This window comes from Ranitomeya imitator, chromosome 2 (assembly GCF_032444005.1).
Source record: "Ranitomeya imitator isolate aRanImi1 chromosome 2, aRanImi1.pri, whole genome shotgun sequence".
Taxonomy (NCBI): Eukaryota; Metazoa; Chordata; class Amphibia; order Anura; family Dendrobatidae; genus Ranitomeya; species Ranitomeya imitator.
The window spans coordinates 182,409,986-182,436,751 of NC_091283.1; the positions used below are offsets into that span (position 1 = coordinate 182,409,986).

At 44.5% G+C, this 26,766-nt stretch overlaps 1 protein-coding gene across 1 annotated transcript in view; it reads left to right on the plus strand.

Annotated features, from left to right (window-relative positions):
- The window catches only part of PHF8 (PHD finger protein 8), a 92,689-nt gene extending 71,219 nt beyond the window's left edge, over positions 1-21,470 (plus strand). The window contains exons 20-22 of the mRNA XM_069748204.1: positions 19,403-19,512; positions 19,606-19,879; positions 19,958-21,470. Coding sequence (XP_069604305.1) covers positions 19,403-19,512; positions 19,606-19,879; positions 19,958-20,049 — 476 coding nt within the window. The 3' untranslated portion in view covers positions 20,050-21,470. The remainder of the gene's footprint in view (positions 1-19,402; positions 19,513-19,605; positions 19,880-19,957) is intronic.
- The last annotated feature ends 5,296 nt before the right edge of the window (positions 21,471-26,766 follow it).

Here is a 26,766-nt window from a genome sequence, read left to right on the forward strand (position 1 = left end):
CATAATCCAACAAAATCTTTCTTGTCTAATGGCTATACAAGCGGAGCTCTCTATACGGGCGCCGAGTTCATCAACAATACCGGACGTTGGATTCAGTGAGGGTATCCCCTTTTCTATTTGATTGTAGGATTTCAGGTCTTCACTCCTACACTGTTCCGTTTTTGCTCTGTTTTGTTCTTTATATTAGTTTTGTCTGTTATGTGTGTAAAGTCGCCGCCAACAGCATTATTGTGCTCTGTGTGATGTCTCTGAACTTTGCCCGAGTAAAAATGCACATTATTCTTTCTTTTAAATATAAGTTTGGGATCTGAGATTATATGTATGACCTGGAATGTACGGGGTATTAAATCTCCTCGGAAGAAAATTAAGGTATTTTCACAGATTAAACGTTATCATCCTCACGTTGTAGCGCTGGTGGAGACACACCTGACCAGAGATACAGCCCTATCCGTGCAAAAGCCATGGGTACAGTGGTCTATCCATGCATTCCATACTAGCTATTCGAGAGAGGTTTCCCTGTTAATACATAGAGATGTCAGATGGGAAGCCAGGGAGGCTCGGAGGGATCCTGAGGGTCGCTTTGTTTTTGTGCATGCATTAATCAACTCCCGTGAATATGTGATATTATGTGTCTATAATCCTCCCCAGGCTAACACATCGGTTCTTCGTATGGCAATGACTTTCTCCTTAAATTATCCAGATGCAAGTGTTATTTGTATGGGAGATTTTAATTTAGTCATGGATAATCATCTTGATAGACTGAGATTGGATGACGCGATATCTGAGAACCCCCGTCTCAAGCTCCGTCCCAACTGGCACTATTTATGGGAGGTAGCGGATGGTTGGATTTATGGAGAATACGTCACCCCGAGACTAGGGGATATACTTGCCACTCATCCACTAGGCGATCTCTATCTCTTATAGATTATATATTTGGATCCAGTGGGTTGGCATTGTGGGTGGAGAGTGTTGAACATGGCAATAGGGGGATTTCGGACCATAGTCCAGTTATTCTTAAACTTAAATATGGGAAATCAAATAATGGTATGTTCTGGAAATTGAATCCATTCTGGCTGAAACTAATAGATTCTAATGATAGGACGGTTGATTAGTTGAACTGTTTCACCTCAACTCACCCAGAACCCCAGAATACCAGTCTATTTTGGGACACCCTAAAGGCATACTTAAGGGGTGCTTGTCTTCTACAATTTCTTATATCAAAAAAGTGACCACGAGAGAGGATGATGTGATAGAACAACGGTTGAAAGACTTGGAGGCTGCATATATATCTAATCAAACTAATGGTAATAGGGTTGAGAGGCTAGCTTCTCAAAGGTTATATACTCAGCATGCAGACACTAAGTCTAAACGCAAATTATTCTTTACTCGTCAATCCTATTTTGAACTGGGAAATCAAGCAAGTAAATTCTTGGCTTTCTTAGTGCGTCAACATAATACTTGTAACGCAATATTGCAGATTCGTGCATCGGATAGCTCATTAGTATCTTCAAATGATGAAATACTCCATTGTTTTCATGATTACTATAAGCCATTATATAAATCTAGTCGCAGCCTTGATATTTTGGAATGTTTAGATTATCTATCAAATGTAACATTTCCCACATTGAGTTCAGCCCAACGGGCCTTTATGGATGCTGAGTTTACCCTGGAGGAGCTAGAGTACGCTATGGCGGACATGGCTTCTGGAAAAGCCCCTGGACCAGATGAGTTTCCCATTGAGCTGTATAGGAAATATCGAGATATACTAGCACCACTCCTATTGAAGGTGTTTTGGGGGGTTTGGAAGCGAGGATTTATGCCTGAAACATTTTATGAGGCAAACATTATTATGCTCAGGAAAGAGGGGAAGGACCCTTTGGAATGTGGATCTTATCGCCCCATATCACTGGTAAATGTAGATTATAAAATTTTCACTAAAATCTTGGCCTCTAGACTGAACACCATCATGTTAGATCTTATACACCCAGACCAAACTGGTTTTATGCCTGGTAAAAGTACTTCTATCAATATTAGGCGGGTTCAGTCAGTGATTCAGTATAGCTCTCTGGTATCAGATAATAACTGGGCACTAGCATCGCTCGACGCGGCTAAGGCTTTTGACTCCCTTGAGTGGCCCTTTCTGTCTGCATGTTTGCAAAAGAATGGTTTTGGGGACAAATTCTTAAGATGGATTGGTATACTGTATATGAAACCTAAGGCACATATAACTGTAAATAATTCCATTTTTGAGTCCTTTTCATTACCCAGGGGAACTCGTCAGGGGTGTCCTCTATCCAGGGCCGGCTCCAGGTTTTCGAGGGCCCCGGGCGAAAGAGTCTCAGTGGGCCCCCCCTTTAACACATACCCCGATTTATGATGCACAGATACGGCAGAGAAATGTATAGTACAATGCCAGATTTCACTTCTTACATGAGTGACAGCTATTGTAGATTCTGCAGTGTATATATACAGGAGGAAAGGTGCTGTGCAGTGTATATATACAGGAGAGGTGCTTTTCTATTTTGAGTTTTTCTATGAAACAAAGACTTTTCTACATAAACAACGTTGTTTGGTTTTGCGGCCCCAACAGATCTGTGCTACAAAGTAACAGGCGGCTCGGGCATTAATGAGGGACCTGATGCTGAATCCTTTCCACAAACCCTAATGACCCAATTAGTGCCCCGCCATTAGAAGCTCATTAAACGCCTCCCTGTCCCGAGCAGTCATGTACAGTATGGGGGGATCCTGCAGCCCACCCCCTGACTGCTCCATACCATACACTGCCCTCTGTCGCTCTCACTATTATCCTGTGCATTTCTCTGTCATCGTTACCCCATGTTACACTTGTCACCCCCCACTACAGAGTAGCAGGGCAGCCAATGTCACCCCCTCCCGGACCCTAATGGCAGCAGGAAATGTCTGCTCCTCTATTGGGTTGGAACCTGATTTAATCAAGGAATAATGTGGATTTGTTGCCGGTGGCTGCAGGGGAAGGGTTAAGTGATGCCATGTCCTTGGTGGAAGCAGTGGCAGCTGCTGGGACCTGGACAGAGACAACCAATGTTGCTGTGACTGCACAGTGTGACCTGGAGGAGAGAAGCTGAGACTCCGGAGCAGAAATCACCCACATACCAGCACTGGGCAGAGTCCCTCCAGTCACCAGCCTGGGGCCCCAACGTACAGCCCACAGCTCAGTTTTATCCATGGCAGCAGCTCCCCTTCCTCCTGGCATCTGGTTAACCCCATTTATGCGGGTCGGATTGTTATCTTTAAGGTTCAGCAATAACCTTCATACAGATGGGAAGGGGTTAAGCTTCTTCCTACCCCACTGGTGCAGGTTTGGTGCAGCATGCATGTATTCTGGGTGAGCTGGGCGGCTACAGGCTGCACCCCACCAGCTGCTCCTCCAGACATCACCCACATTTTTAGGCAGTGGAGACAGACAGCAGCAGACTGAGCCACAATTGCAACCACTGCTGGATACCTTTGCACTCACTCAGGCACTAGTAGGACGGAGCTCCTCGGAATCTGCCTGATAAACTTCAGCACTGTCTGCAGCCACCCAGGGGGGAGAGCAGAGAAAGTGCTCTCTCCCCCCACAATGTCACACTGGCTGCCTTCTGTTAACCCCTATGTGTGCCTGCCTGGCTGCACTGACTGAGTGAGAAGATCCTTGTGTCAGAGCTGGCACATAGGGGTTAAGAGAACGCAGCCAGTGTGACTTTGTGGGGGGAGAGAGCATATTATCTCCTGCTCTGCTCACTCAGACTACTGTGCTAATGCTTCAGTGTCTAATGCCACGCCGGAATGGGTCACTCAGATATCGCAATCTATGACGCAGTCTATAGATAACCCAACCTCCACATTGCTTCAGGCTCTGCAGAGTCATGTGTCGGCTATGACCGTTACCCAGCAAAGGAAGAGCTTGACTCTGGGACAGGATGACCCTGGCACATCCACGTCTAGGTCAGGACGCAAGCGGACCCATAGGTTAAGTCCATCTGCGTCATCCCATAGCACACTAGGGGGACTTGTCAGGGAGTCACAAAAACACTGAACTTTAGGAAGGCAAAGTTTGAACAGCTTAGAGATGCCCTTAATCTGGTAGACTGGGACAATATCCTCAGAAATGAGAATACAGATAATAAATGGGAAATGTTTAAAGGTACCTTCACACATAACGATATTGTTAACGATATCGTTGCTATTTGTGACGTAGCAACGATATCGTTAATGAAATCGTTATGTGTGACAGCGACCAACGATCAGGCCCCTGCTGGGAGATCGTTGGTCGCTGAATAAAGTCCAGAACTTTATTTCGTCGCTGGACTCCCTGGAGACATCGCTGGATCGGCGTGTGTGACACCGATCCAGCGATGTCTTCACTGGTAACCAGGGTAAACATCGGGTAACTAAGCGCAGGGCCGCGCTTAGTAACCCGATGTTTACCCTGGTTACCATCCTAAAAGTAAAAAAAACAAACACTAGATACTTACCTACAGCCGTCTGTCCTCCAGCGCTGTGCTCTGCTCTCCTCCTGTACTGTCTGTGAGCCGGAAAGCAGAGCGGTGACGTCACCGCTCTGCTTTCCGGCTCCCAGACAGTACAGGAGGAGAGCAGAGAAGCAGAGCGCAGCGCTGGAGGACAGACAGCGGTAGGTAAGTATCTAGTGTTTGTTTTTTTTTACTTTTAGGATGGTAACCAGGGTAAACATCGGGTTACTAAGCGCGGCCCTGCGCTTAGTTACCCGATGTTTACCCTGGTTACCGGCATCGTTGGTCGCTGGAAAGCGGTCTGTGTGACAGCTCTCCAGCGACCAAACAGCGACGCTGCAGCGATCCGGATCGTTGTCGGTATCGCTGCAGCGTCGCTCAGTGTGAAGGGGCCTTAAGAACATCCTAAATAGGCAGTGTAAGCGGTTTATACCTTGTGGGAATAAAAGGACTAGAAATAGGAAAAACCCAATGTGGCTAAACAAAGAAGTAAGACAGGCAATTAACAGTAAAAAGAAAGCATTTGCACTACTAAAGCAGGATGGCACCATTGAAGCTCTAAAAAACTATAGGGAGAAAAATACTTTATCTAAAAAACTAATTAAAGCTGCCAAAAAGGAAACAGAGAAGCACATTGCTAAGGAGAGTAAAACTAATCCCAAACTGTTCTTCAACTATATCAATAGTAAAAGAATAAAAACTGAAAATGTAGGCCCCTTAAAAAATAGTGAGGAAAGAATGGTTGTAGATGACGAGGAAAAAGCTAACATATTAAACACCTTCTTCTCCACGGTATTCACGGTGGAAAATGAAATGCTAGGTGAAATCCCAAGAAACAATGAAAACCCTATATTAAGGGTCACCAATCTAACCCAAGAAGAGGTGCGAAACCGGCTAAATAAGATTAAAATAGATAAATCTCCGGGTCCGGATGGCATACACCCACGAGTACTAAGAGAACTAAGTAATGTAATAGATAAACCATTATTTCTTATTTTTAGGGACTCTATAGCGACGGGGTCTGTTCCGCAGGACTGGCGCATAGCAAATGTGGTGCCAATATTCAAAAAGGGCTCTAAAAGTGAACCTGGAAATTATAGGCCAGTAAGTCTAACCTCTATTGTTGGTAAAATATTTGAAGGGTTTCTGAGGGATGTTATTCTGGATTATCTCAATGGGAATAACTGTTTAACTCCATATCAGCATGGGTTTATGAGAAATCGCTCCTGTCAAACCAATCTAATCAGTTTTTATGAAGAGGTAAGCTATAGGCTGGACCACGGTGAGTCATTGGACGTGGTATATCTCGATTTTTCCAAAGCGTTTGATACCGTGCCGCACAAGAGGTTGGTACACAAAATGAGAATGCTTGGTCTGGGGGAAAATGTGTGTAAATGGGTTAGTAACTGGCTTAGTGATAGAAAGCAGAGGGTGGTTATAAATGGTATAGTCTCTAACTGGGTCGCTGTGACCAGTGGGGTACCGCAGGGGTCAGTATTGGGACCTGTTCTCTTCAACATATTCATTAATGATCTGGTAGAAGGTTTACACAGTAAAATATCGATATTTGCAGATGATACAAAACTATGTAAAGCAGTTAATACAAGAGAAGATAGTATTCTGCTACAGATGGATCTGGATAAGTTGGAAACTTGGGCTGAAAGGTGGCAGATGAGGTTTAACAATGATAAATGTAAGGTTATACACATGGGAAGAGGGAATCAATATCACCATTACACACTGAACGGGAAACCACTGGGTAAATCTGACAGGGAGAAGGACTTGGGGATCCTAGTTAATGATAAACTTACCTGGAGCAGCCAGTGCCAGGCAGCAGCTGCCAAGGCAAACAGGATCATGGGGTGCATTAAAAGAGGTCTGGATACACATGATGAGAGCATTATACTGCCTCTGTACAAATCCCTAGTTAGACCGCACATGGAGTACTGTGTCCAGTTTTGGGCACCGGTGCTCAGGAAGGATATAATGGAACTAGAGAGAGTACAAAGGAGGGCAACAAAATTAATAAAGGGGATGGGAGAACTACAATACCCAGATAGATTAGCGAAATTAGGATTATTTAGTCTAGAAAAAAGACGACTGAGGGGCGATCTAATAACCATGTATAAGTATATAAGGGGACAATACAAATATCTCGCTGAGGATCTGTTTATACCAAGGAAGGTGACGGGCACAAGGGGGCATTCTTTGCGTCTGGAGGAGAGAAGGTTTTTCCACCAACATAGAAGAGGATTCTTTACTGTTATGGCAGTGAGAATCTGGAATTGCTTGCCTGAGGAGGTGGTGAAGGCGAACTCAGTCGAGGGGTTCAAGAGAGGCCTGGATGTCTTCCTGGAGCAGAACAATATTGTATCATACAATTATTAGGTTCTGTAAAAGGACGTAGATCTGGGAATTTATTATGATGGAAAATATAGGCTGAACTGGATGGACAAATGTCTTTTTTCGGCCTTACTATGTTACTATGGTTGGCATCATATGGCAGGAACTAGTATAGTAGAACCATGGTTGGCTTCACATGGCAAGCAATAGTATAGGAGCATCATGGTTGGCATCACATGGCAGGAACTAACTATGTTACTATGTTACACGGTCATCCCCTTCTAGGGAGAGACACCGTAGTTCCAGGTCACCTAGACCGTCCCCTTCCAGGGGCAGACAATGCAGATCTCCGCAATCCCCAACCAGAGAAGGCCTCCGCCCCAGCTCACCAGCAGGGGACGCCTCAGTGATACACAGGATTCGGAAGGCATCTGTGACTCCAACTCAGACAAGTTAATGGAGGGGTCCCTGATCCCAATTCCCCCTAGCAATACAGCGCTAGTTGAGGACTTCATCTACTTCCATCTATCGGGTGCTGGACATTTCTGATCCGCCACCAGAGGCCCCAGAATACAAGATTTCCTCTGAAGCCGCCTAAGGTTTCTCTAACCACCCAGCGTTTTAGGCGATTGAGAAAAAATTCGCTAATCGCAAATATCTGGAGGTGAGGTACCCCTTCCCGCTGAAGGATACCAAGGAATGGACAGACCCACCCGAAGTGGATCCCCCAGTCTCTAGACTAGCAGCACAGACCCTCCTTTCCACTGCCAGATAGTTCAACCCTCAGGGACGCAGTAGACCGGCAGGTAGAACGCATGGCTCGTTCAATTTTCGAGGCCGCATGGGCATCCCTGGCTCCCGTGTTCGCTTCAGTTTGGGCTACCAAGGCCATTCTGGCCTGGGCCAAAAATTTACAAGCTGGCCTCCATGCATCCGCTCCTGAGCTGTCAGACCAAGCGGTTCAAATAGTAGTCGTAGCAGATTACATGCTTCATGCAGCTTTGGATTCAGCAAGGGGCGTAGCGGGGATAGCATCAAACGCCATCACAATTCGGCGTATCCTCTGGCTGTGGGAATGGAAAGCGGACGCAGCCTCTAAGAAGTCCCTCACGCACCTCACCTACCTCAGTGGGCGACTTTTCGGTGAACAGTTGGACACGATATCCAACGCAACCAGGGGTAAGAGTACCTCTCTTCCCCAACTGAAACCTAAACGCACTTACAAGAAGTGTAACCAAACTCAATTCCGATCCTTTCAGAATTCTTCGGGCTAGTCCGTCTCGCATCCAGCACAAAAATCGTAAGCGTTCCCCACGCAGGGACAACTCACGATCGACGCAAAGGTCGGACAAGACCTGGCAGTCAAAAGCAGCCCAGTCTAAGCCCAGAGGAGGAAAATCTCAGACTTTTCTCTTCATCATGACTTACGGACTCCGGAAGACACCACAACCCGTAGGCGGACGACTTTTGCTCTTTCATCAAGTCTGGCTGCCTATTACAGAAGACAGGTGGGTCAGGGACCTAGTGTCTTCCGGATACAAGATAGAGTTCACCTCCAACCCACCGGACCGATTCTTCCTCTCTGTCCCCCCCAAAACCACCAGCCAAGGCTCGTGCCTTCCGACAAGCGGTCTCCTCGCTTTTTCAAGCAGGAGTCATAGTACCGGTCCCCATGGCCAGCGCTTCCGAGGGTTCTACTCCAATCTATTCGTAGTCCCCAAGAAAGGAGGCAGCGTGCGGCCCATACTGGACCTAAAACAACTCAACAAATATGTACGGGTCCGTCACTTCTGCATGGAGTCCCTTCGGTCCATCATTGCGTCCATGGAGAAGGGAGAATATCTCGCCTCCACAGACAATACAAGATGCATACCTGCATATACCGATTGCACCAGGACCACTACCAGTTCGTGGCTCTCCCGTTCGGACTCGCCACGGCTCTTAGAGTGTTTATCAAAGTCATGGCAGCCACCATGGATGTCCTGCACTCCAGAGGCATAGTAGTCGTTCCATACTTGGACAATCTACTCATCAAGGCTCCCACCTTCAAGGACTGCGAGCTCAGCGTCTCAATCACAATTGACACTCTGAGTCGCATGGGATGGTTAGTCAACCTACAAAGTCATCTCCAACCCCGAGTCAGTCTCTGACCTTCCTGGTAATGCTATTCAACACCTCCAGGGGTCTAGTGCTCCTTTCCCAAGGACAAGGCACTGGCTTTCCGCCAAGGAGTTCGCACCCTCCTCCGCAAACCCCCTCGATCTCTCCGGTTTGCCATGAGAGTCCTCGGCAGGATGGGGGCAGCAATAGAAGCTGTGCCATTTGGCCAGTTTTGCCTCAGGCCTCTCCAACTAGCCATCCTCAAGTCCTGGGACAAGAACCCTTTCTCTCTCGAAAGGGAGTTCTGGCTAATGTCGTCAACCAAGAGGTCCCTGCACTGGTGGCTCAAGCCAACCTCGCTAGCAAAGGGGAAATCCTTTCTCACAGGTCAATGGAAGGTTCTGACAACCGATGCGAGCCTGACGGGTTGGGGTGCAGTGCACCTACTCCACAGGGCACAAGGCAAGTGGTCCCCAGTGGAAGCGACCATGTCCATCAACATCCTGGAAATTCGTGCCATCCTCCTGGCATTGAGGGCCTTCCATCACTTACTGGCAGCCTCTCACATCAGAATACAGTGGGACAATGCCATGGCTGTGGCACATGTGAATCACCAAGGGGGGACCCGCAGTACCCAGGCGATGCGAGTAGTGTCGCATATCCTCCACTGGGCGGAGGGCACAGGGTCCGTTCTCTCGGCGGTCCACATTCCAGGTGTGGACCGCTGGGAAGCAGACTTCCTTAGCTGACAAGGAATAGACTCGGGAGAGTGGTCTCTCCATCCCGAAATTTTTCTCCAGATCTGCCATCACTGGTGGACCCCGGATGTAGACCTAATGGCATCCCACTTCAATGCCAAGGTCTCCAACTTCATGGCCAGAACACACGATCCGCGGTCGCTCGGAGCAGAAGCTCTGGTTCAGGACTGGACCCAGTTCCAGCTTCTGTACATTTATCCACCTCTCCCCCTGATATCCAGGGTGGTGAAGAAGATCAAGCAAGAGGGAGTTCCAACCATCCTAATCGCACCGGACTGGCCCAGATGTACATGGTACGCCAACATCGTACAACTTACAGCAGACGCCCCCTGGCGTCTCCCTGACCGCCCCGATCTTCTATCACAAGGCCCATTCTACCACCAGAACTCAGGGGCTCTCAATTTGACGGTGTGGCCCTTGAGACCTGGGTTCTAACCCAGGCAGGGCTCTCGCCGGATGTCATTGGAGCCATGATCAGGGCATGGAAGCCAGCCTCTGCCAAGATTTATTACAGTACCTGGAAAGCTTTCTTTACCTGGTGCGAATATCCTAGAATCTCCAGCTAGGGTCTCCCCATCAATTAACAATAGGATGACCCAGTTGTATATAATATATCAATCCTATTTGACACCGACGCCACTTTTTAAAATGGGTCGTCTCCACTCACCAGAATGTTTGCGATGTCACTCATTGGATGCAGATTTTATCCATATGATATGGAAATGCCCTATTATTTTTCATTACTGGAAAGAGGTGACGACAATATTAACATCTCTGTTGTCAATTCCTGTCCCTCTTGAGCCTTTGACCTGTTTATTCAGGGTGTGGGATGCGGAGACCTGGGACCATTATAATGGGATTTTTCTACGAGAGACACTCTTTATGGCACAGAAGGTATTGGCGCTACGGTGGATGGGTGGTTCTTGCCCATCTCTCAGAGCCTGTGTTGAATTGTTGAATTCGGTTATCCCGTATGAACGTACATTGTATCAAAATAGAGGATGTCCAGGAAATTTGAGAAGATCTGGGGTAGATGGAACTCCTCTTACCGTACTCTATAGATCCATACTAATTAGATATCAGTGCAGGAAGCTGGGTTTATGGCTTTGGGGGCATTGCATGAAGGACAGAATAATGCAGAGTTTTCTTTTAAGCGGCAAACTAGTAGTTATTGTAGTTGATGTTATATAATCGGTGATTTACAGGATATCAGTGATTTGACGTACACAATTTGCTGTCCTTAAAATAATTTATCAATAATAGGTACAATATTTTTTGTTATGAATAAAGTACGCACCTTTTCGCATACTCAATAATGCAATATAATTATCTGTACTTTATGCTGTACCTGATAATAACGAATGCAAATGTGTGTATTGTATGGTTTATTCTGAAATTAATAAACAAATTAAAAAAAAAAAAAAAAACATGAAATGTTTGATAGACAGAGAATGTTGGCCAGTTTGGTCCATGACTGATAAAATTGGACATGTCTCCTTGTTGTGGTGTGGACCACTCTGTGTCTGTCCATAAAAATACACAGACATGTGAACAGCACTCTAGGTTCAAGTTCTATCCAGGAAAAACGGATGTCTACATAATTGAGGCCATACCAGTGACCCCAATGTTTGCTATGACGTATAAGCAAACAGCCCTGGGCCATCTGCACATGTAGTCATTATGTGTTTAGTAGTGTTGAGTCCTCTTCCGTCCCTGGCTTCCTGGATTGAGGAATCCAAGTAAATGACACGCAGCACAAAGGTTGTGTGTTCATAAACAGGGGTAGCCCCGGAGCACGCCTGCCTCACTGGGCGCTGCCCCTTCTTTATATAGTAAGAAGTTAGGCATTTACAGACATGCGCACAAGCGCTCATATTTCATAATCACTTACAAAGCAAATCTATACTAGTGAAAAGTTACAATATCTGGTATGTGGGTGAAAGGCTACAATATCAAGGAGAAATGCGCGCGTGATTACTTCTATAAAAGGAAATGTCAAGTTTGCTGTGCAGAAGCAGATTTCATCTGGGAGACAGAATGGATCCTTTGGTTCAGTCTGGTCTCCACAATTCCCCCCTTTGACATATTCTTTTATAATTTGTCATAAATTTTTGCATGAAGCTTGTGCATTTTCTTCTTTATGCGGCAGTATACTAAAATATAAAAGAAAATTAGTACGGCAATAATAAACTTTATACTCTTACACAAAATTTATTTGTGCATACTGAGATACCCTTGAGTACAATCTTGAATAACACATATATGATTACAATAATCATAACTATATGTATTATGCTCTGCATAATCCCGGCAACCCACCCACCGATCCCTCTGAACCAGTTGGCTGGGTTAAGAAAAGAAAAGGTATCTGACCACCAGCTATCCTTATTCTGGTCATTGTCTTTGTCATACTGATCTCTGAGTCGTTGTACGTCCTTTAATTTAAATGTCATACTCATAGTACTATTCGGGTCTATATAATGACAGCAGGTGGGTCCAATGATTTGACACATACCCCCTTGTGAGGCAGTTAGGTAATCCAATACCAGGGTATGTTGGTTGACGACTATTATAAGCTGATTCTGTACAGCTACACTAGTGTTTAGTATATCTAATATATCCCAGATCTGATCATCTAGATAATCCGTGGCTCTAACTAATTTATCCCACATTTGTGTTAACATAGGATAAATAAAAATGGTACTAGCAATTTTGTTGGGAATTCCCATTTCTACTATATGTGGCCTCCCCGAGGGACGTGGTGAGTTATCTGCAGCTCTTTTATATAGTGTGTGCTTGGGCACGGCTTGCATATTCACTTGTTTATTTGAAATTATGAAAGTAGCTGGGGTTAGGCGTCCTAATGTACAAGTACCCTTTATACCTACGGGAAGCCATTTATATGCTCCTTCTCCGCATATCCAAAATGTACCCTCAGGCAGATCCCATAGAGCTGAGTGCTGCAATACCAATCTGTGAGCCAAATCCACAAAACTAGATACATTTTGAAGCATACACCAAGAGGGTTTTTGTCCCAAGGGGCTACAGTACCCGGCTGCGGGATTACCACACACATGCATTCCGTTGACATACTCATCAGATTCATTACAAACCAGGTTCCCCGGCTTACTTGTACAACTGTTATCATCACCTTGGGGGAACAACTCAGAATGTTCCCATTTTCTATTATGTATGTATCTTTCCAATACTACAGGTTTGAAAGCATCAGAGGGAGGGGCGGTTGTACTGAAACTGAGCTGTAGTATTCCATAGCCTAGTATTACCAGTTTGGTTGTTGGCCAGGTTGTCTGAACAATTAGGCCAAGCGAATATTTCTTCTGCTAATACGGGAACTGCTAGAAAAGGTATACTTGTGGCTGATACCGGCGAATGGGTACAGATCCAACAATCTGTCAGGGTTTGTGTATTGTTTAACAAGTCGTGCACTAATTTTCTATGATGTTGTACGAATCTATTGTTCAAAGGGGCTAAAGAATTTAGTCTTTCCCATGCCTTCGTTGTGGTTAACATTATTAACATCAATATCATGAGTTTTATACTGCTTTTTTGCAATGGCTTGCATGTATCCATGATGCCTTTCCTTCAAGCTTGACTGATGTAGGTGTTGTCAACAGGACTTGGAAGGGTCCGTCAAATCTTGGTTCAAGAGCCTTTCTGGTGTGTCTTTTTATATAGACTTGATCACCTGGTTCCAACTTGTGACTTCCTTCAGTGTTGTCAGGATCTGGAAGGGAAGCAAAAACTTGTGCATGCACCTTAGTTAATTGTTTCTGAAGATTTTGCACATAGGAAGTCAGTGATTCAATATTTAACACAAGTTGCTGTGGAAAATAACATCCTAAATTGGCAGTCCTGCCAAACAAAATTTCATATGGAGACAGTTTAGTCTTACCCCTTGGGGTATTGCGTATTGAGTAAAGGGCCAGTGGAAGGCATTCTGTCCAAGGTTTTCCTGTTTCAGCCATGGCTTTCTGTATTTTTAATTTTAAAGTTCCATTCATGCATTCTACCTTACCAGAACTTTGAGGATGATACGGAGTGTGTAACTGACTTTCAACACCCAACATTTTTAGTACATTTTGAAATATTTCTCCAATGAAATGAGTACCCCTATCTGACTCGATCACTTCAGGGAGACCATAACGGGGCACCAGTTCGGTAACTAGCTTTACAGCAGTGTTTTTAGCTGAAGCCTTCCGAACTGGATAGGCCTCTGGCCACCCCGAGAACATGTCCACACACACCAACACATACTCATACCCATTACTCTTTGGCAGCTGGATAAAGTCTATCTGCAACCGTTGAAACGGGTAGAGAGGTCGGACGTGGTGCTTCATAGGGGTCTTTGCTGTCTGTCCGGGATTTTGTGTCAGGCATATAGCGCATGCAGCACAATAGTCTCTTGCGTAGTTGCCAAAACCTGGAGCCAACCAGACTTGCTTTGCCAGTAGTGTCATTGCATTTGCAGACACATGCGTAGGGTGATGTAATCCACCAACTACTATCGGGTACCAGGCTCTAGGTAGACATATTAGTCCATTTTTCTTCCAAATTCCCTCTTGTTCTTCTGCCCCTTCCTTTTTCCACCTGTCCCTCTCCTCTTCTCCTGCATCTTCCTGTGCTTGTCTCAGTCTATCTTCAGTATTTTCTGTGAGGTTTACAGTATGGACCTGTTGTAAGGGTTTGACTGCTGCTGCTTTATCAGCCCTATCATTTCCCCTAGATTCCCTAGTGTCGAGTCTCACATGTGCAGCTACCTTGATTACTGCTACTTCTTTTGTTTCTTGTGCAGCCTCTAAGATCTGTTTGATCAGAGAAGCATGTTTTACAGGTTGTCCTGACGCTGTCATGTAACCTCTAGCTCTCCAGATTACTCCAAAATCAAACACAATACCATGTGCATACCTAGAATCAGTGTATATATTAGCTGTCTGATTCTCAGCTATTTTTAGAGCTTCAATCAATGCTGTTAGTTCTGCTTCTTGTGCAGATTGTTTCGGTGGAAGCGGTTCTGCTTTGAGAGTTTCAGATTCTGACACAACTGCATACCCTGTATGGAAGTTACCTGTGTCATCTGCAAACCTACTACCATCTATAAACAGCTCTAAATCTGGATTTTGAAGTGGTGTTTCGGATACATTGGGTAAGCCTACCGTTTCTTGTAAAATGAGCTCTGTACAATCATGTGTATCTGTAGGGAAAAAATTTGCGTGTGGATCAGTGTCCTTATTCCCCCCTTTAGACTCGAGAGGTAGCAGTGTAGCTAAATTGAGAGTCTGAAGCCTTGCAAATGTGATAGTAGAGGGGAGCAGCAAAGAACACTGCAGCCGCAAATGTCTGGCCATGGAAATGTGTTTTGGTTGGACCTGGTTTAATATCCCATAAACATCATGTGTAGTTTGAACTGTGAGTGGATGCTCTAGGACAATTTCTGATGCTTTGTCCAACAATAGTGAGACAGCAACAACTACACGTACACAGGTTGGCGCTGCTCTAGCTACGGGATCTAACCTTGCTGAAAGATATGCAATTGGTCTTTGTTTCCCTGCATGCTTCTGGGTAAGAACTCCTGTAGCATGGGAATCAACTTCTGCAGCCATAAGCTGAAATGGTTTGGTGTAGTCTGGTAGCCCTAACGCTGGAGCTGAAACAAGGGCATCTTTTAATTGTTGGAACGAAATCTGACCTTCTTTTGTCAACAAATAAGGTTCACTTTTTACACAGTCATACAGTGGTTGCATTAGTTGACTGGCATGTATAATCCATTGTCTACAATGAGACACTATTCCTAAAAATGCTCGTAGCTGTTTATGATTTCTAGGCTCATTCATCTGTCTTATTGCTTCAGTTCTTTGAGGTGTAAGATGCTTTTTACCTTGAGAAATGCAATGACCTAGAAAGACCACTTTGGTCTGACAAACTTGTAGCTTTTGTCTATTCACTTTACACCCTTCTTTTTCTAGGAAACATAGTAAACTCACAGTGGACCTTTCTGCAGTTTCTAGATCTGGGCAGCAAAGTAGTAGGTCATCCACATACTGCAAAATTACTACCTGTGGTTCGGGTTCAAACCTCTGAAGGACTGTTTGTAGGGCATTTGAATAAAGAGTAGGGGAGTGTATCATTCCCTGTGGAAGGCGTGTCCACGCCAACTGTTTGCCCTTAAATGTAAATGCAAACAAATGCCAACTGTCTTGGTGTAAAGGAACCGAGAAAAATGCATTTGAAAGATCTATTACAGTAAACACTTGAGAACTGGCTGGTATCTGTGATAGTAACGTATGAGGATTGGGTACAACTGGGGTGATTGGATCTAGAACTTTGTTTATTTCTCTTAGATCATGTACCATACGATATTTGGGCATAGAACCCTTATCAAGAGTTCTCTTCTTGACTGGATACAGAGGAGTGTTAGCAGGTGATTGTATCTCTACCAAAACCCCTTTCTCTCTATATCCCTCTATCTGTTTTGTAATCGCTAGTTCCTGCTGGGCACTCACAGGGTATTGTCTGAGCTCTGGGAGAACAGTTCCTGGTTGCACAGATAGTTTTACAGGAGAGATATGCAATAATCCCACATCAGTGTCACCCTGTGCCCACAGTGTTTCTGGGACCGTTGAGAGGTCTAGATCTGTGGTGTACTCTTTTTCTTCAGTATAATGCTCAAAAGCCTGAATTCTGACATATTGTTCTAATGTTTCCGCATCATCAGGGATAGTCAGCATGACTGTGCCATCTTCCCTAAAATTGATGTTAGCTTCTAATTTCTTCAAGACATCAGTTCCCAACAAACATGTTGGGGCACCTCTGGCATACAAAAATCTGGATGCAAAACATTTAGGTCCTAAGGAGACCTCTAGGGGCACAGTGTATGGTAGTGTTTGAATTACCCCATCATAACCCTCAGCAAAAGTTGTTTGTTGTGAAATATCTTCCGGGTTTGGAAGAAAATCTTGATTCAAAATTGAGGAAGTTGCACCTGTATCTATCAAGAATGGAATCTCTCTCCCCCCTACATTCACCTGTATTATAGGTCTTCTAGCTGGTAGAGAAGTTTGTAACACATTGAGTCAATCTGAATCTGGTATGGGACCATCCACTATGGATGTCTGTTGGATGTCTGAGGGCTTATTCTTTGGTACAAATTTTCCTGATTTTATGTCTGCCTGCTTCTTTCTACATTCTCTCTGGAAATGTCCTGGTTTCTTGCAGTAATGACAGGGAAAATTATGTCTTGCCCTTCCACCTGTTGTGTTTGCTTGCGCTATTCTGACAGGCTTATGATTTTCTCTTAAATCCAACTCTATCCCTACGGCTTTTTGCCTGGTCAAGTGTGGGTCTTCCAAGGTTCTCCAATCAGGAGTTGCAGCCTTAAGTTTTTCCTTTACTTTTGGAGACAATCCATCTATAAAGGTTTTTGTAATTAACCTCATCATTCCTGGAGCGGTTAGATCTATTCCTTCATCTCTAAAATTATTCTCTACCCCTAGATAATATTCATCTACCGATTGTCCAGGTCTCTGAGCCACCACTCCCGTTGTTCCTCTCTGCCTCTGTTTCTGCCTCATGAAAACTATTAAATGGTCTACAAATTGTGTTCCTGATTCTATCGTTTGTAAGGCACCTTGTCCCGCTTGTCCCTCTTGTAGCTCCTGTCCCACCTGTGGCCTGTGTCCCTGTAGATGTGTTAGCAGTTCCTGGAAGAGACCAGGAGTCATTTTCATTCTACATAATTCCTCTCCATCTGCCCAGACTCCTGCATGAGTCTGCATAATTTGCTGTATATACTGTGCGAATCTAACTGGGTACTGGGTAGGATCTGGTGCATTATGTAGAAGAGACATTCCTTCAGCGGGGGACCAAGGGAAGTATTGTCGGGTTTGGTGATATCTAGTTGCCATTGCTCCATCTACACCAGTTTCTCTGAAGGGTTTCGGTACTATCCTAACAGGAGCTAACAATTGATGACCTCTGGGGGCCCCACAGGCAGAACATTCAGTTCTCCAGTCTGGATTCTGCTGGCCACAATTTTTGCACACCCATCCTTCCACCCCATTTAACCCAGGATATAAATTTGGTTTGGTTTGTCCTCCTTCAGAAGGTACAAATGGTTGAACATTCGGATCTAGGTAAGGAGGAGGAACTGAATGAGTCGTGGCACAACATTTTCCCGTACCCATACTCCATTTGGAAGTGTCTGGATCATACTTCCAATTCTCCTCTTTAGCTGTTTTTGAGACCTTTATCATACAGTGTATGATTTCTTCCCACCCATTATCCCTGATAATTCCACCTCGTTCTTTACTCAGTCTTTCCCATTCAGTGCTAAACATAAGTGCTTCTGAAATTCCCAATTTTTCTCTTACCCTTCTGATCTGCCTTCTGACTGTCTTTCCACATCTTTCCTGTATGATATCTTTTGCTTCTACTTGTCCTAAGACGGATTTTGTCTGTTTATTTCCCATTTTTCTTTTCAATAATAGCTGTATCTACCCTAGGTGACGTTTGGACAACCACCTCTCTGGAGTGATGTCTCGTTGCCTTCTCTCCTAGGGAGCTAAGATATTGAAGGGCTGATCTGCTCCGTTCTTTCTAATGTGCAGAATAAACTTGATTCCTACAATGCACGCAAACAGGATCAGCAACACCAAACAGATCACCAAACTCTCCGTCTCTGTTATCATACTTGTCCCAGGCTCATGGACTCGTGTCCTGGGCTCATTCTATCAAACTCTTATCCAAAAATGAAGGAACAAGTTTCTCAAAGAGAGTCAAGCATGGGCGGAGGTCTCCCCGAAAGGACGCAACCACATGACCCAGTTAGGCTGACTTCACTAATAAGACTTGTCCTAACAATTTCGGCTTATTGTTCTACGTACTTTTATCCTTCTTTCATAACATGCCACAACCTTCACACTTGTTCACACACTGCCAGGGACAGGACTCATAAATCTATACAATATGGTAACCCGAGTGTTATAGGTATCTACTCACTACTAGACTAACCCAGCGTGACACGGCTCGTAGAGATCTTTCGGATAATACAGGGCAGATAAAAGAGAACTAATAATGTCTCTTACCTGGCCAGGTTTTTCAATTCATTTGCCGTCCATTATCCCAGATCTCCGTTGTCCGTATCCGTAGGTGAATCTCGAGTAGACACTCTCGCCTCGGGTCCCTGTTTCGGGCGCCAAGAAATGTTGAGTCCTCTTCCGTCCCTGGCTTCCTGGATTGAGGAATCCAAGTAAATGACACGCAGCACAAAGGTTGTGTGTTCATAAACAGGGGTAGCCCCGGAGCACGCCTGCCTCACTGGGCGCTGCCCCTTCTTTATATAGTAAGAAGTTAGGCATTTACAGACATGCGCACAAGCGCTCATATTTCATAATCACTTACAAAGCAAATCTATACTAGTGAAAAGTTACAATATCTGGTATGTGGGTGAAAGGCTACAATATCAAGGAGAAATGCGCGCGTGATTACTTCTATAAAAGGAAATGTCAAGTTTGCTGTGCAGAAGCAGATTTCATCTGGGAGACAAAATGGATCCTTTGGTTCAGTCTGGTCTCCACAGTAGGAAGCACATTAATGTTACTAGCATGTAGCCATTTCTTCAGATTACATCCCCTGGATTTCACATTACCTGATCCAGGGGATATTAACTACCGTAGTTCTTTTTTTTTTCAGCACGGGTCACTCCAACACTTCCTAAACAGGCCCGTCCGATTCGTGAGGGGACGCGTGTGGCCTCGGTGGAGACCGGGTTAGCGGTAGCTGCAGCAAGACTTTCTCAGCAGGTAAATGAACAAAAAACAATCAGAAATACTATAACGTGGGCATTGTCAGAGGCAATGATTATTATATTATTTACACCTTCTTTTATGAAATAGGAGCAACAGAAATCCCAGAAGAAAAAAGTATCGAGTAAGAAGAAGCTGCCAAGTGAACCTGAACCGCCAGTTCTCCCATCAGAACCAGAGCCCCCTCCACCAGAACCACAGATTGAGGTCTTCTCTGGTAGCCTTGTGGATCACGAATACACAGCAGGACCCAATATATTTGGCATGGCTCAGGTCAACCGAGGCACTACCCCTATGGCACCAGGTGTCTTCCTCTCTCACCGGCGGCTTTCTGCTACCTCTCCATCAAGTCAAGTAGTTCAGGGTAAGGAGCCTGGTTTCTCTTATAGAAAATCAGTTGTGATGATGACTCAGTGCAAGTTACATTTATTTCTATTTTCAGGGAAGAGACCCAAGAAAGGCTTGGCAACTGCAAAGCAGCGTTTGGGAAAGATCCTGAAAATCCACAGGAATGGAAAGCTGCTCCTGCTGTGACCTTCTGTCCCACACTTTTGCTTGACCCCCCTGGTGGATTAGACTTTTTGTAGGGCCATGGGACAAAGCCCTCAGAGAACGCAATACTGCCTCCCCCTTTGGCTGTGTTCAACACTTATTTTTTTAAAAACTGCATATAAACATGACATGTTTTACAGAGAAACAAACCAAAAAGGCCAGGCAGGACAAAGACCCCCGAGAGCTAGATGCTTACATGACAAAACTGCTGGATGTGGCCTTGTCCTCAGCCCTTGTGTGGGCTTTCTTCTTCCATGTGGGTCATGTTCGGACATTTAAATATGGAGTGGAGATCAGGTAATGTGTGCCGACCCTTCCTCAGCTTGCTCCATGGCCTTTGTGTTGATTTTATTTTCTCCGAAGTTTTTTTAAAAGGACATGGAGACGCCCATCTTAAGCAAGGGGGTAGAACATGAACTATCTCTATTAACCTCTCAACTCCTTCCCCTGAAAATACTAAAATCATGTTTTTAAGGTTTTTAATCTAATATTGTACTGAGCACTTGGACTGGCGGTTGTAAGAATGAAGATTGGAGCAGCGCTGCTTCTTACCTGAAAGCTCTGGAGGACATTAGACCCTGGACTTCTTCAAGGTTTCAGCAGTTCTGCTCTCTCCTTGTCCATCCGGCCTTCCCTATACATAGATTTTTTCTTCCCTTTTATATAGAAGCTGTAATGTTGACTGTCAGACAGCACATTAGTTTTGTTACCACACTCTGAACCTTAGGGATTGTACACAAGCTCAGAAAGTTGTTTTTTCTTCTTTTTTTTTGTCCACTGCATTGATCTTTTTTCTCCCAATTACAGCTTATGGCAGCACGTCTGCACTGGCCCAGAAAGGTCACTAGTGATTTTTGCAGCGGATGAAGCACTCAGTGCAACAGCTTTGCCTCCTTTCATTACATGGGGCAGTGTCTGGTATTGCAGCACGAGCGCCATGGACAAGATTGTTGTACTGATTGCACTTTTCCCATTTGCAGAACAGATATAAGGGGTATTCCCATCTCATGTGGCCACGCCAGAAGCGCAGGACATGTGAATCCCACTTTAACACTAGAGCCTCCATCATTTGTCCACGTTTTACACATGAACGGCTCAGGAAATTTACACAGTAATAGCAAGACTTTACCAGATACGCGGTAAAGGAGGTTTTAGCTGTTTGTTCAATTTTTTTATTCTTAAACATTACTTAATGCTAAAAAAAAATCTCCCAGAGCATTCCCCCCTGCAGATGTGAGAATAACCTGTCATCGTGTTTGCACCTCAGCTTCATATGGGCTGAGCATCTGTGTAAGAAGCTTTTCCTATGTTCAGGTTTCCGTTTACTACTTGTAATTTATATATTTTTTTTAGACTGTCTGGTTTCTCTCTTCAGTAGCTATAAATGGATACAGCTGCCGGAAGGTCACGTTTCTTGTGTTTTATCTGCCTTTTTTTTTTTTTACCAGGTTACGTTGCAATAACTCCTTATGCAAATCTAAGTCCACATTCAGTTTTTAATGCTCCATAGTCGGACCACAATTTTCAGCTCTTTGTGGGTCTCTGAGACAAACTAACCACCCTCACATATTACTCTGGGCCTGATAGTTTGTGTCAGGTGACCCCACGGCCCAGCCAGGTAGTGTGGTTCGGGTCCAGGCCTTGATAAACTGATGTAGGAGTATCCCTTTAATGCATTAGTCAGATGGCTAATATATCGGTCTAATTATTATTATTATAGCACCATTTATTCCATGGCACTTTACATGTGAAGAGGGGTATACATAATAAAAACAAGTACAGTACAATACAAGTCACATTGGTACAGGAGGAGAGAGGATCCTGCCCACGAGGTCTCACAATTTACCCGGGTTGAGTGAGGATACAATAGGCGAGGGTAGAGCTGGTCACCAGTGGCTTTGGTCAAGAGGTGGTTACTGCAGGTTTTCAGCTTGTCGGAAGAGGTGCGTCTTCAGGTTCTTTTTGAAGGTTTCAATGGTAGGCGAGAGTCTAATATATTGTGGTAGAGTGTTCCAGGGTAGGGGGATATGCGGGAGAAATCTTGTATGCGATTATGGGAAGAGAAGATAAGAGGGGAGTAGAGAAGGAGATCTTGTGAGGATCGAAGGTTGCGTACAGATAAGTATCGGGAGACGAGGTCACAGAAGTATGGAGGACACAGGTTGTGGATGGCTTTGTATGTCATGGTTAGGGTTATGAACTGGAGTCTTTGGGTAATGGGGAGCCAGTGCAGGGATTGACAGAGGGGAGAGGCCGGGAAATAGCGGGGGACAGGTGGATTAGTCAGGCAGCAGAGTTTAGAATAGATTGGAGGGGTGCGAGAGTGTTAGAGGGGAGGCCACAGAGCAGGAGGTTACAGTAGTCAAGGCGGGAGAGGAGGGCATGGACTAGGGTTTTTGCAGATTCTTGGTTTAGGAATGTACGAATCCGTGAAATATTTTTGAGTTGAAGTTGGCAGGAAGTGGAAAGGGCTTGTATATGTGGTTTGAAAGAGAGATCAGTGTCAAGGATAACCCCAAGGCAGGGAGCTTCTTGGACTGGGGAGAGTGGACAGCCTTTTACTTTAATGGATAGGTCGTTGGGAAGATTGAGTGAGATGGGGGAAAGATGGTGATTTCTGTTTTATCCATATTAAGTTTTAGAAATTTAGCGGAGAAGGATGAAATAGTGGACAGACATTGTGGGATTCTTGTTAGTAGGGTGGTGATATCTGGTCCAGAGATGTAGATCTGTGTGTCATCAGCATAGAGGTGATACTGAAAGCCGTGAGATGTAGATGGAGAAGAGCAGGAGCCCTAGGACTGAACCTGGTGTGCGAATGGGTGATGCTGAATGTCCGGTCTGTTAGGTATGACGCGATCCAAGCTAGTGCCAAGTCAGTGATGCCAATAGATGAGAGGGTCTGTAGTAATAGGGAATGGTCCACTGTGCCAAAGGCAGAGGACAGATCCAGGAGGAGGAGGACAGAGTAGTGTCGCTTGGCCTTGGCGGTTAATAGGTCATTGGTCAAGTTAGGGCTGCTTCAGTGGAGTGGTGTGGCCGGAAGCCAGATTGTAAGCCATCGGAGAGGGAGCAAGAAGAGAGGTGGGTGGACAGTTCAAGATGGACGTGTTGTTTTGGTAACATACATACATAGTTAGTAAGGCCGAAAAAAGACATTTGTCCATCCAGTTCAGCCTATATTCCATCATAATAAATACCCAGATCTACGTCCTTCTACAGAACCTAATAATTGTATGATACAATATTGTTCTGCTCCAGGAAGACATCCAGGCCTCTCTTGAACCCCTCGACTGAGTTCGCCATCACCACCTCCTCAGGCAAGCAATTCCAGATTCTCACTGCCCTAACAGTAAAGAATCCTCTTCTATGTTGGTGGAAAAACCTTCTCTCCTCCAGACGCACAGAATGCCCCCTTGTGCCCGTCACCTTCCTTGGTATAAACAGATCCTCAGCGAGATATTTGTATTGTCCCCTTATATACTTATACATGGTTATTAGATCGCCCCTCAGTCGTCTTTTTTCTAGACTAAATAATCCTAATTTCGCTAATCTATCTGGGTATTGTAGTTCTCCCATCCCCTTTATTAATTTTGTTGCCCTCCTTTGTACTCTCTCTAGTTCCATTATATCCTTCCTGAGCACCGGTGCCCAAAACTGGACACAGTACTCCATGTGCGGTCTAACTAGGGATTTGTACAGAGGCAGTATAATGCTCTCATCATGTGTATCCAGACCCCTTTTAATGCACCCCATGATCCTGTTTGCCTTGGCAGCTGCTGCCTGGCACTGGCTGCTCCAGGTAAGTTTATCATTAACTAGGATCCCCAAGTCTTTCTCCCTGTCAGATTTACCCAGTGGTTTCCCGTTCAGTGTGTAATGGTGATATTGATTCCCTCTTCCCATGTGTATAACCTTACATTTATCATTGTTAAACCTCATCTGCCACCTTTCAGCCCAAGTTTCCAACTTATCCAGATCCATCTGTAGCAGAATACTATCTTCTCTTGTATTAACTGCTTTACATAGTTTTGTATCATCTGCAAATATCGATATTTTACTGTGTAAACCTTTTACCAGATCATTAATGAATATGTTGAAGAGAACAGGTCCCAATACTGACCCCTGCGGTACCCCACTGGTCACAGCGACCCAGTTAGAGACTATACCATTTATAACCACCCTCTGCTTTCTATCACTAAGCCAGTTACTAACCCATTTACACACATGTTCCCCCAGACCAAGCATTCTCATTTTGTGTACCAACCTCTTGTGCGGCACGGTATCAAACGCTTTGGAAAAATCGAGATATACCACGTCCAATGACTCACCGTGGTCCAGCCTATAGCTTACCTCTTCATAAAAACTGATTAGATTGGTTTGACAGGAGCGATTTCTCATAAACCCATGCTGATATGGAGTTAAACAGTTATTCTCATTGAGATAATCCAGAATAACATCCCTCAGAAACCCTTCAAATATTTTACCAACAATAGAGGTTAGACTTACTGGCCTATAATTTCCAGGTTTACTTTTAGAGCCCTTTTTGAATATTGGCACCACATTTGCTATGCGCCAATCCTGCGGAACAGACCCTGTCGCTATAGAGTCACTAAAAATAAGAAATAATGGTTTATCTATTACATTACTTAGTTCTCTTAGTACTCGTGGGTGTATGCCATCCGGACCCGGAGATTTATCTATTTTAATCTTATTTAGCCGGTTTCGCACCTCTTCTTGGGTTAGATTGGTGACCCTTAATATAGGGTTTTCATTGTTTCTTGGGATTTCACCTAGCATTTCATTTTCCACCGTGAATACCGTGGAGAAGAAGGTGTTTAATATGTTAGCTTTTTCCTCGTCATCTACAACCATTCTTTCCTCACTATTTTTTAAGGGGCCTACATTTTCAGTTTTTATTCTTTTACTATTGATATAGTTGAAGAACAGTTTGGGATTAGTTTTACTCTCCTTAGCAATGTGCTTCTCTGTTTCCTTTTTGGCAGCTTTAATTAGTTTTTTAGATAAAGTATTTTTCTCCCTATAGTTTTTTAGAGCTTCAATGGTGCCATCCTGCTTTAGTAGTGCAAATGCTTTCTTTTTACTGTTAATTGCCTGTCTTACTTCTTGGTTTAGCCACATTGGGTTTTTCCTATTTCTAGTCCTTTTATTCCCACAAGGTATAAACCGCTTACACTGCCTATTTAGGATGTTCTTAAACATTTCCCATTTATTATCTGTATTCTTATTTCTGAGGATATTGTCCCAGTCTACCAGATTAAGGGCATCTCTAAGCTGTTCAAACTTTGCCTTCCTAAAGTTCAATGTTTTTGTGACTCCCTGACAAGTCCCCCTAGTGAAAGACAGGTGAAACTGTACAATATTGTGGTCGCTATTTCCTAGATGCCCAACCACCTGCAGATTTGTTATTCTGTCAGGTCTATTAGATAGTATTAGGTCTAAAAGTGCTGCTCCTCTGGTTGGATTCTGCACCAATTGTGAAAGATAATTTTTCTTGGTTATTAGCAGAAACCTGTTGCCTTTATGGGTTTCACAGGTTTCTGTTTCCCAGTTAATATCCGGGTAGTTAAAGTCCCCCATAACCAGGACCTCATTATGGGTTGCAGCTTCATCTATCTGCTTTAGAAGTAGACTTTCCATGCTTTCTGTTATATTTGGGGGTTTGTAACAGACCCCAATGAGAATTTTGTTACCATTTTTCCCTCCATGAATTTCAACCCATATGGACTCGACATCCTCATTCCCTTCACTAATATCCTCCCTTAAAGTGGACTTTAGACAAGACTTTACATAGAGACAAACCCCTCCTCCTCTCCGATTTTTACGATCCTTTCTAAACAGACTGTAACCCTGTAAGTTGACTGCCCAGTCATAGCTTTCATCTAACCATGTCTCGGTTATTCCCACTATGTCAAAGTTACCTGTAGATATTTCTGCTTCTAGTTCTTCCATCTTGTTTGTCAGGCTTCTGGCGTTTGCGAGCATGCAGTTTAGAGGATTTTGTTTTGTTCCAATCTCCTCACTGTGGATTGTTTTAGAAATGTTCTTACCTCCCTTCAGAGTATGTTTTCCTGGGTCGTCTTTGTTCGAGTCTAATGTTTTTCTTCCCGTCCCCTCTTCTTCTAGTTTAACGCCCTCCTGATGAGTGTAGCGAGTCTTCTGGCGAATGTGTGTTTCCCAGGTTTGTTGAGGTGTAGTCCGTCTCTGGCGAGGAGTCCATCATACCAGTAATTCACACCGTGGTCCAGGAATCCGAATCCTTGTTGTCTGCACCATCGTCTTAGCCAGTTGTTTGCATCAAGGATCCTGTTCCATCTCCTGGTGCCATGCCCGTCTACTGGAAGGATAGAAGAAAAAACTACCTGTGCATCCAGTTCCTTTACTTTCTTCCCCAACTCTTCAAAGTCCTTGCAGATTGTCGGTAGGTCCTTCCTTGCCGTGTCATTGGTGCCAACATGTATCAGAAGAAATGGGTGGACGTCCTTGGAGCTGAAGAGCTTTGGTATCCTATCGGTCACATCCTTGATCATCGCACCTGGAAGGCAGCATACTTCTCTTGCAGTTATGTCCGGTCTGCAGATGGCTGCTTCTGTGCCTCTCAGTAGTGAGTCTCCCACCACCACCACTCTTCGTTGCTTCTTGGCTGTACTTTTTGCTGTCACTTGTTGCTGTGTGCCC